The sequence below is a fragment of the Alligator mississippiensis genome, chromosome 3, assembly GCF_030867095.1.
Source record: "Alligator mississippiensis isolate rAllMis1 chromosome 3, rAllMis1, whole genome shotgun sequence".
NCBI classification, from domain to species: domain Eukaryota; kingdom Metazoa; phylum Chordata; order Crocodylia; family Alligatoridae; genus Alligator; species Alligator mississippiensis.
The window spans coordinates 251212451-251223636 of NC_081826.1; the positions used below are offsets into that span (position 1 = coordinate 251212451).

The following is an 11186-nucleotide window of genomic DNA, read 5'->3' on the forward strand; positions in this document are numbered from 1 at the left end:
ATAGAAAATCTGTTCCATTTGAGTGTGGAATAAGCACATTGCTATTCTATATTGCATGCAGTTCTCTGTGAATTTATCCTATTAACATGTAATCAATGGATTTAGTGTTAGCACTTCAACCTGAAAGTAGCAACTAATAAGATTTTTATTTTGTGTTGGAAGGGATCATTTTGAACTAATAAAGGATGTTAAACCATCGGATTATTTTAGTAAAACCACTTACATTGGATCAACCAAACGGCTATCACAAAAGATAAGGGCAGAAAGACCCAACATTGATAACTATGATATGGATTATACTACTGCTGGGGAGTCTTGTGATGAACTAGACATCAAGGAGGAATGGGACCGGTAAGAACAATGTTTATATTTCATCAGCATCAGAACAATTCTACTGAATCACTTGTGATACTCTGTGATTGGGCTAAACCAAGTAGCAAGCATGGTATCACAGATAAACATGTTAGTGATTAGAAATGTATTAGAAGTAATATAGAAACTGTGGGTAGCAGCAGCATGAAGTCTACCACTGGAGCATGAAAAAAGTCAGTGAAAGAAAATGGGTAAGTGTTTGCCCTTTATAACTGGAAGCACTACCTTTGAAAAGAACACTACCTGACAATGTCTCAAGTAGCTTCTTGGAGGATACTCTTTAGCATGATTATTAAGTCTCTGGATGTCTTGGGGGTGGAGTATCTTTTGGAAAGGCTCACTAATATTTTAATAGTGTAGGTAAATATATGCTTCCTAGTTTGTTTTGGTGAGTCAACACTGCTCAAGCGGGACTTAGCTAAACCAAGTCTTTACATGCTGCAAAATCTCCCACATGGCAGCTAAGATTTCTTTGCAACATTCTTGTTATTTCAATACTGGAATGCAGTCACTCTTCCTCACTGCAGACAGCAATTCCACAATGAATCAGCTTTTGGTTTTTCCGTGAAAGGTGCAAACAAAAGATGATAGACTTCATTATTGCTTGTATATATGAAGAGATGACACATTTAGAGTGGTGAGGAGGGAAACATAAATAATGTTTACTGTGGTCAGTTAGGACTGAAGAGGTCTTTGAATTAAATCATCCACTTCACCAAATAGTAACAATCCCTAGACAGTGTATCATGCTAATCTGTGAAACATTTACTTAAACTGAAATATGACATCTTTGACTGTATGGCTATTTTGAAATACAGATTAGCTGGGAAAGGGGAGCCAGGGAGGAGGAAGGTGGTAGCAACATAATGGAGCAGAATCTAAACCCTCCATTCCAATACACACAATGTATTCATCCAGACTACCATCTACTTTGGTACCATTAATTTATAGGACTGCTGCTGCTGTTTTGCACGTATGTAATAGGAACTGAAAAAGTGGAGTAGGGAAATTCCAAAAGACTGAATGCTTATTGTGTTCAACATTCAAATAGGTGCAAGCAGGCTGACCAGGTACCTATACAGTGGTTAACCTGATGCTAGTCCTAATTATAATAATAGGAAATCTGCATGGGATTTAATTGAATTAATGGTTAGGAATACAATTAATATCTATTGTTAATGTAGTTTTATGGGGAAACGTAGGCTTCGTCCACCAGGCCTGACTTAATATGCGAGAGAGATTATCAAGTTTACACAAGTGTATGGTATTGTTTGTTTGTATGGTATTGTAAAGCAAACAAAAATGTTTTTAATGTAACCAAATGCAAAGTTGCATGTCTAGGAAAAAGGAGAGAAGAATAAAGGCTGTCTCCCATTGAGTAGTGACTTTCAAATGGATTTAGGGAACATAAGGGACAAAACTCATTAGAAGCTTCTCATGCAGTGCTGTGGAAAATGGGCTAATATGATCCTTGCATGTATAAACAGGGCAGGAAGAGCAGTACTAGGGTCAAGAATTTAAAAATCCTGTTGAAAAACTGGAGAAGGATAGCAAAGGGATGCAAAAAATTGTGTGCTGGAAAAATGCCTTGTACTGAGAGACTTTAGAGGCCCAATTTTTGCTTACCCAAAAGAAGATTGGGAGGTTTTTCAATTGGTCCACAAAACCTTTGCAGGGAGAAAAGGCTGGGGTTTGGAAGGCCTCTTGAATCCAGCAGAGAAAGGCATAACAAGAAACAAAAGCTGAAAGCTAAAGCCAAGAAAATTAGTTACGAAGAATGTAAATGTAAATAAGGGTGATGAACCACTGGAATAAAATTGGGAATGTTGAAGTCTCAATCTATTGATTTCTTTAGTGCTAGACAGGGATCTTTCTGGAAGATATTCCTCAGCCAAAACAAAACTTACTAAACTCAGTTCCAGGGTATCTGGTCTGTGAGGCACCAAAAATCAAGTTAGATGATTTGACGATCCCTTCTAATTTTAAACCTGATAGATATGCAGTGTTACAAATACTCATTAGTGACTTGTTATGTGGCTTTACTGGGGTAATTACTTCTTTAATAAGCAATGACTTTTGCCCAAAGCCTAGAATGCAGTATTGCCCACATCATCCTATAAGTAAATCTGTTATTCCTATTCTAGCCTGTCCTGTCCTCTGTTGTATATGTGTAACAAGGATTATTATTATTTTTTTAAATTATTTTTCTCTTAGGGAATACCCACCAGTTACATCAGATGAACAAAGGCAAGCATACAAGAGAGACTTTGATGCTGAACTGCAGGAATACAGGGGTTTACAAGCTGAACTTGAAGAAATCAAAGAAGAACTCCGTTACTTGGATAAAGAATTGGATGAGTACAATGAGGACACTGAGGAATATAAGGTATTTTTATAGCTAATTTGAATATTTATGCAAGATGTATACAGAGAAAGGGGAATGCTTAACTGATTTATGAAAAGATGCAATGTGATTACTAGTAAAGACTAACTTTGTCATCAATTCCTACATATCAAGCAAAAATGTGGGAGTTAATTCCTCACCAATGCAAATCCTAATTAATTTATACTTAAAGGATCTTTTTAGCTTTTAGTAACTGATAAATACAGTCGCTAAAACTTTGGTGAGATAATGAGCTTTAAACCTCTCTTTAAAAGTAAAAAATATTATGAACTAGGTGGTGGGGGAGGAAGAGCTTCACTATTTTTAGAGAAGGGTGAGTATAGATCCTAGGATTTGTTTCAGTATTAAAAATCTTGGCCTGGTTTTAAAGGCATCCATATACTGGTAGAATGCTGATGGTGAAACTCTCTTCTGGCTTTAGGATTGTCTTGATTACCAGTTCCCCACTTCTAGATTTTTACTGTATGGGCCCTGTCTTAAGTGGAGACAGCATGAGCAAACACATCTGAACATGAGTAGATCAGCTACAGTTCCAATTTCTAGCAACAGATCTCTCAAGATTGATTGTCAGGTTAAAATTAAAAAGCCATTTTTATACCCTTTCATTTGACTGCTTGTCTCTAAAGTAAAGCTACACATTAGGAATGGCAATGAAATCAGTTGTCTTCTTTATTTAACTACATTTTCCCCTTAATTCTAGGCTGCTGCTGATGAATATAATAGACTAAAAGATATAAAAGCAGTAAGTGTCCTAAGGTTCTCATACTCCTGTTTATTCCTATATTTTTTGGTTTTTGTCCTCCTCTTTTTCTTCCTTGTCTCACTTAGATGCACAGTGACACCCATAGGGAGTGGATGTTAAGATGTTATATTGGAATTCAGGGGGACAAACTTGGTCTAGACACACATTGAGTGTAGTTACTAGTTATGACTGCTTTTACCAGAACTGGAATTAGTCTAAACTTCCGTATATGACACTTGTAAATGAGAATTTGGTGAGATTTTTTCAATTATTTGTCACAGTCCTGAGTTAATGGCATAGTGACCACATGTTGGCCTAAAACACTTCTATGATTTTTTTTTTTTGGTTACTTATTAAACTGGAATTCTAATAATAGTATTGGCTGTCCAATATCCTGATATTCCAGTGCTGGCCTTCTTCCAATTTAGTTTGCATCTGTTAAAATGTGTAGGTCTGCAATCAAATGTTGGTAAGTGACTAAGATTGTATTTTCAAGGCATGAACTGAATGGGCAGACTGGTCTTTCCTTTCTACCTTCTCTAAGGATGAACCCAGCAAGTATAAATCTTGGCACTCATCCCTTTTAACATTTTCATTGCCAACCTTGGTGCAAGAATTCAGATGTGCACTTATAAAAGTTATGGGTTGTACTGCCTTATTTAACTCAGCAAAACAAAGGTTGAAAGGGGATATGATTACTTATGTATAAATACTGGTGAGGGAGAAGAACTATTTAAGTTAAAGAGCAATGGTGGCATGGGATTAAATCGAGACAAATGTAGACAACACATTAGAAGAGGGTTTCCAGTCATAAGAACAGAGCAGTGTTTTGATCTAGTCTTCTAAAAAAAAAAATAGTGTGGGCAAGGAACCTAAATTTCTTTAAGATGGAACTTGACAAGCTTATGGAAGGCCTGGGCTGTTCTGGGATGTGATGTGTAATTAGAGCATGTCATGTGGATTTGAGTATTTAGTGTTCTCATTAAGGGGTTGAAAGGGAACTGTTTCTGGTGGGAGATGCCTGGAAATACTGTAATTCAGGGCTTTGACTGGATACATACACAGACCAGAAAGAATCCTGTTTCCCCTATTCATGCATCATTTAGCTTCTAGGTATCTTACCTTCTTCTGAGGCATTGCACTGGACATTGGGTGCAGCAAGATGTGGGAGGTTAGGTGGGGTGCACTGATGTTTCCAGGGGTTGCCAGGCTTCATGGCTGCCATGAGACAGTTGCAAACACAAACCTTAAATGCTCAAACACTAAACATAAAGAATAAACGGGTGCTTGAGTCATGAGATGGTGCGTGTGTGTTTAAACTCTCAGGGATCGCAGTGCTAGAACTGAAAATATGTAATTCCTACATTAGCAATATGCCTGAATATGTCTGCTGCTGACACTTAAGGACCTTAGCTGCTTTAGTTGTTACATAGGTCTGGGTCTAGACCTGTTAAAGTTTCCTACTTTGATTGCCCATAAACAACTTTTTCCTTGTAAACTGTGAAGTTTCCTAGGAATGTTGATTTTTTTTTTTTTTTTTTTTTTTTAATAGCAGGATGATTAAGCAGGGGTAACAAGTGAAGTAATCTTTAACTGTATAAAAATTACTTAAAGCTTTAATTTCTTTGCCACTGTACAATCTGCCAGAGCTATGTATAAACAGATGAGCAGCTCAGATCCTTTCCAGATATGGCTCAGTTTATATTTACTGACTTTATATTTACTAACTTCGTTTATCTTTACTGACTTTAAAAACTTGGATATTTTATGTCTAAGGTCCTTGGCTTAAAATTGGTTTTAATATTGAGCTACAGTCAGAGCACTTTTTGCTGGAGAGGTATGCTTTTATATCTATCCTGTTTCTCTGATGCAGTGTTTTCAACCTTTTTATATTCAAGGCACCCTTCCACAACTTTTCTGAATTTAGTGGCATGCCATCTCAAAGACGAATTTAACTTATTTTTTTTACTATAGAAAAATAATAGAGCAGTTCTTTTGCAAATAACTCAAACAGACCACAACAGCTCAGAATGCTATTGACACAATGGATTCCTATTTGAAATCTTTTGGTTTATCTCAGAGGCGTAAAAATGCAGCTGGGTGCCCAGGACAGGTGCAGCACACAGGGGCACTGACGACTTTCAGCTGCTGCTGTGCCACTGGTACAATTGTGTGGCTGTGGCAGCAGTGTTGGTTTTTTTCCATTTTCCCCCGCCCCCCTCCACAATTTGGCACTTGGGAGCGTTGTTCCAGTCACCCCAGCCTAGTTACATTACTGGTTTATCTTGTGCAAGCACCTATACATGTTCCACATCTAGCAGTGTAGCAGCCCAGAACACCCTAAAAAGGATCTTACATCATTCCAGTTGAGAATCACTGCTCTAATGCTGCCCTTGGTTTCTTTTTTTAGTCAGCGGACTATACAAATAAAAAAGCACAGTTCAAGAAGCTAAAGAATAAACTATCGCATATCAAGAAGATGGTCAACGACTATGACAACCAGAAACCATAGAGGAGAGAAGCAAGAAACTGATCAGAGTCTCTTGACTAGATCCAGTGTTGGAAGTAAAGTGATGTTAGATTGCCACTGAGAAGCAAAACCCTTATCTCCTTGATTAAATAAGAAACAGCATTTACCTCAAATTTCAGCTGAGGTGCAGTGAAAAGACTGATATTTTGTAGATTGTTCAGTATGGCCTCCAAACAAGGGGCTTGCTCCATTAGAAACAGTGTCGGAACCAAAGTTTAACTGTTGAATTTACTTTTAAGTCACAGACCTATTTCCCTTCCACCTCTGAACTGGAGTTGAGGATTTAAACATGATGATACTTGTCAGTGCGGTGACTCTATCCTTGCTTTTGACAAGCTATAATCCACCCTCATTTTAAAAAGCAGTTTACTAATAAGAATGCTTATCTTTTGGCCCCTTATTCCAACAAGGCCTTTTTACACCACTATTTTGGTATATTCTGAAACATAAAAAATGAATACCTGGCTTTCAAAATATTTATGCAGTGGTGCAACAGGTTTCTGTAACCAGTCAATTCACAGTGCCATTTATGATTCATTTAGGTCTGTACACAAACTACATAAATACTTTTCTTAATGGAGTCAATACTGCCTGTCTAATATAATGTGTAAATAATGAAAATACATGAAATCATACATCAATATATTTAATTTTTTTTAAAACAATCCACATTTCTATTTTAGATTAAGCCATTTTAATATATAGGTATATGTTTTAGAGTAACCAGTCACTTGTCTTATGGCTTTTGTATGTTTTGTACTGTTTGCTTATGTACAAAATCTGGATGCATGAGAGCTTTACTAAATATGTTTAAAAGAGAAGTCAGTATGTTGTCTGAGGCAGTTAACTCTAAGCAGATAGAAAATGCTTATAACCAATGTAATAAAACAAGCTGATGTTGGGCTAAAATTAAGTGGAATTCAATATGTTTAAATTTTGAAAGAGGAAGAGTCAGACTTTGCAATATGCTATATTACTAATACTATATTATTAATATGTTACATTATATTATATTATAACACTATTTTAACAGGAAAATGAATTCTTACAGGAAACTCCAGAACCAGTTCCCTCCCCCTCACACACATGCGCACACACACTGTTAAAGAATTTTCTTAGAAAGTCATGCCCTTATATTTTGAATGTAATTCTTTGTTTCTGTAATATATAAGATTTACTTAAAGGAACTTTTCTCATTATAATGCCTCTGGAAAGACTGCAAGCAAGCAAGAACTAATTTAACTTTTAGATTCTCATAATCAGATGCAAGTGCATGCTAGTAATGTTACAAGTGTGTACAAATTTTAAATACTGGCAGTAAATCTCTTCATTCTGTGGCTAATCATGCAATCAGAAAGTAGACTGGGCCCAGTCAAAGGATAAGAACATTTGATATTCTATCAGTTCCAAATATATTATGCAATCCAGAATGCTTATGTATTATAAGGTGCAAACTCTGGGTAAAAAGACCCGAAATACTCAAAAAGTCCCAGTGTAGCTATGATGTATTCCTCTCTTTACTACTTTTACATTAGAGATGAGCTGAAATAAATTATATTGATGCACCTATTAAAGTGTTGCTAATATATGAAACGCTCTGGTTATCCATCTCTCCTGAACAAGAGAACACTTTTAACAAATTCAAATGCGCTAAGATTCAGTTGTTTTCTAGGAAATATTCTTAGAAGCACTGTTCAAATGTAGATTCATACTGTGCCTCATGCAATAGTGAAATATCCCTTGGAAATGGACTGATTTACTGATTCATTGTATTCTTGGGACAGTCAGCAGCAGAACGGGATTAGAAGTCAAGGATTTCAGGGGCATAAGCTCACATACATGCTAATGATTACTCTGCATTCCAAAGGTGTGACTGTAGCTCATGGAGATGTGTCTGAGCTAGCTTTACATCAAGTACCTTGGGCATTGGTAGCAGTACATCCATGGCAGCATGCAGCTCAGCATTTCCTCAGGTTCACAAATGGATTTTGCAGACTGCACTGAACAAGATAGTGCCACAGCTATGCTGATATTAATACTTCAGCTAGCTAAAGGTTGCTTAGGTGTGTACTACACAAGCTATGTTTATACTCTCTGACAGCAGTGGAACCCTACATATAAAGTCCACTTAACTGTCCACCCCTGGGTTATTTGGGGTAAAGGGCCACTTAATGAGCTTTGGTGAGCTGTTGACAACTGCATATAAAATTAATAGCAAACAAATGAATGAATTAATAGTTAAAATAATTATGTAAATTAGTAAAATTAAAGGATTGTTCATGTCCTAGAGGAGGAAAAGAGAAAGAGTGGGTGAAATGCAGCAGGAAAGGACCGGGGGTCGGACAAGCACCAGAACAGAAAGATGGAGAGTGGAGGAGGATGAAAGCTGGGCAAGGACAGAGAAGGGGGAAACAAGAGGCCAAGGGCAATGAAGCTCAGCCCCAGAAGGCCTGGCCTCAGGGAGGCAGGATGCGAGGATGGGGGCTGGCCTGGTGAAGCTGGGGTGAGAGGAGCAGAGGGAGTCCTAACGCCAAACTGTCACACACAGCTGTAGAAGGGTAGGAGGGAATGGAGCAGCTTGTTTCCTGCCAGAGCTCCCTCAGCCTGCCTCTCCCAGCCCTCAGGGAGGGCACCATGCCTGGGCAGCGAGGCAACCTGCAGGCCAGCCAGGTGGGCAACGAGCAGCTGCCACCGCCAAAACCCCCTTCCCCCACCCCCAACTTAGGTGAGTGCAGACCAGGAGAGTTTGAGAAGGTAAACTCGCACCATGCCCCCTGCTGCCCCTGGGGAGCACTGACCTGGACCCATTTGTGCATCACCCTACTCGGGCAGCTGGCCGGTGCCTCCCACACAGGGGAGGGCAGAGGGCACTACAGGCTGGATAGGGCCCACGGGCCATATTTTGCCCACCCCTGATTTAACCACATAGAGGAGTGAACCCTTCAGACAATGATTGCCTCTGCTCCTTGAAGAATATAAAAGCTGCAAAGTATTTAAAGTGGATCTGCTGTGCAAAGCTGCAGCTAAGCAGGGTGATGCACTTTGCAGAAGTTAGAGGTGCACTGATACATCGGTCTGATAATTTGGCCGATAAATGCCTGTGCTGTATGCAGCTGCAGTGCAGCACGAAGCAGAGCCAGCAGTGTGGAGAGGGAAAGGGCTGCCTAGAGCTGGTAAGTTGGAAGGGGAAGGGGAGGGAAGGGGTGTGGGGAACAGATCAATGGCCCCTGCAGCAAGGGAGGGGGCATGGGCAGGTGCTGCCCAGGTGGGGTGGGGGTGTGGGACAGAGACGTGGCTCCCGCCACTGCTTGCACCCCGGGAAGGTATGTGGGGGGGCATACCCCTGGATCTGCGTGTTGCACGGCAGGCCACAGCTGGGGCTGCGTTAGGCTCTTTTTGCTGGGGCTGGGCTCAGAGTGGACTCCAGCAGCGCTGGGAGGAGGCTGCAGCCACCACAAATTTAACCACAGCTCCACTCCCCCCGCTGCACCTCCACGCAGCGCTGCCAGAGCTTTTCCTGGTGCTTCCTGTGCCCTCCTAGGGTGTGTGCAGTGGCAGGAGCTGCCCCCACCCCATGAGCTACACCCCTGTCCTGCTCCACCTGGGCAGCGCCTGCCCCTGCTCCCTTCTTTACGGCAGGGGCTATTGATCTGCCCTCCCACACCCCGTTACTCCCCTCTCCCCTTTGTGGTGGGAGAAACCTCCCTAAGGTCCGTTGTCTAGCTGTAATTTGATTGACAGACAACACGGGTAAAGAAAGACAGCTGTTTATTTGCTCGAGCAAAGACCATAAAGCCAGCAAAAGGCAAAATGGCCCCCCCTCAAGGGTGAGGCGATCTTTTATACTTCTTACAACAAAGCAAGACTATATGGTTAACAAAAAGCAATACTTGGGGCGGTGCTCTACAAGTCTTTGTAACAGCATTATTTCTATTAAGCTGAACTAGCACTTTTTAAAAGCTAGAAGTTAAGTAACAGTAACATTATGTTAGCAAAACCTTACACAGTAGAAGATACTTCTCAAGGACACAACCAGTAAGCTCAAACAATGGTTTCTCTGTCTTATCTTACTTCTTGCTGTAGCTGATTTTTTTTAGCACACAGACACAGATTCACTTTTTAACTCAGAAAATGCTTGTTGCAGTTAAAATGATTACCTGACACAAGCAAAGGCCTAGCTATCATTCTGCCTTGTGGTCAGCTGCATTACTAGGCCACAGGTCATGCCTTGTATTCAGCTGTAAAGCTAATACTTCTTAAAAATCCAAATTATTGTAAACCTAACAGTATGCTTTCAGAAAACTATTCTATTTCAGGGCAATGACAAACCTGCGGACTACACCTTCCACCACAAAAAAATTACCAGCTGAAGGGACTGTATTGGAAATTGGATCAGTATTGGCTGATATGCCTCCTTAAATATTGCCTATTGGTATCAGCCCCCAAAACCTCTATCAGTGCACCCCTAGCAGAAGTTCCAGTCTTTAAGAAGCAGTTTGTTGCAAAGGCTGCCAGCCAAACAGCATGCTTAGAAAAGAGACCAGGTCACTGCCTGGCCTGCCATTCCTCTCAGCTACTTGGGTAGTGACTTACCACACCCCGGCCCACCAGGGAACAGGAAGTGAAACACTCCAGTGTTTGCTGCAGGAACCTCCCCATTAACTGTTCAGAGGTTTGTAATGCTCTTCTAAGAAACCCTAAAGGCAAATTACCCTCGTGAAACAGGTTTCAGGAGCCGGGAAGGGAAATCTGAATGGACCATGTGTGATGATTCTGCTCAGTTGGTTTGGCAGCGGATTTCTCTCACTCACTGGTTCAGACGCCTTCTGTGTGAGGGGCTTCCTCAAACACACCACATGATTGTGCAGCCTCAGCCTCAAACTATGCTTTGCAGCATATTACGTCTTCTCTACAATGCTCATCTTATTGGGAAGCTGGTGTTCCCTGGAAAAATGAGACCTGCCCCTTCACGCATATGGCTGCATTTTACTGCATGTGTCCTACCTGGCATGTTCTTTAGTCCTGGCGGACATTTCAACACGAGGGTTGCAACCAAAAAGTGGCTCACAAGAATATTTGAAAGGGTCATGAACAAACTTTAAAAATGGCTTCTCCGTTAAAGGAGAAAAATGCAGAAA

The 11186-nt window shown here is 40.4% G+C and overlaps 1 protein-coding gene and 1 long non-coding RNA gene across 4 annotated transcripts in view; one reads left to right on the plus strand and one right to left on the minus strand.

The window, feature by feature from the left end:
* Window positions 1–7395, plus strand: part of OCLN (occludin) — a 27061-nt gene extending 19666 nt beyond the window's left edge. For 2 of the 3 annotated variants that reach the window (XM_006269982.3, XM_014595409.3), the window contains exons 6-9: window positions 163–351; window positions 2587–2758; window positions 3477–3518; window positions 5929–7395. In XM_006269982.3, the coding sequence (XP_006270044.1) occupies window positions 163–351; window positions 2587–2758; window positions 3477–3518; window positions 5929–6030 (505 nt within the window). In that variant the 3' untranslated portion in view covers window positions 6031–7395. The remainder of the gene's footprint in view (window positions 1–162; window positions 352–2586; window positions 2759–3476; window positions 3519–5928) is intronic. The other variant, XM_059725075.1, reaches the window with a different exon arrangement.
* The window catches only part of LOC132249598 (uncharacterized), a 13330-nt gene extending 2593 nt beyond the window's left edge, over window positions 1–10737 (minus strand). Inside the window, exons 1-2 of the long non-coding RNA XR_009461103.1 lie at window positions 10642–10737; window positions 4641–4736 (exon numbers count right to left, since the gene is read on the minus strand). This is a non-coding gene — a long non-coding RNA (uncharacterized LOC132249598). The remainder of the gene's footprint in view (window positions 1–4640; window positions 4737–10641) is intronic.
* Window positions 10738–11186: the final 449 nt, after the last annotated feature.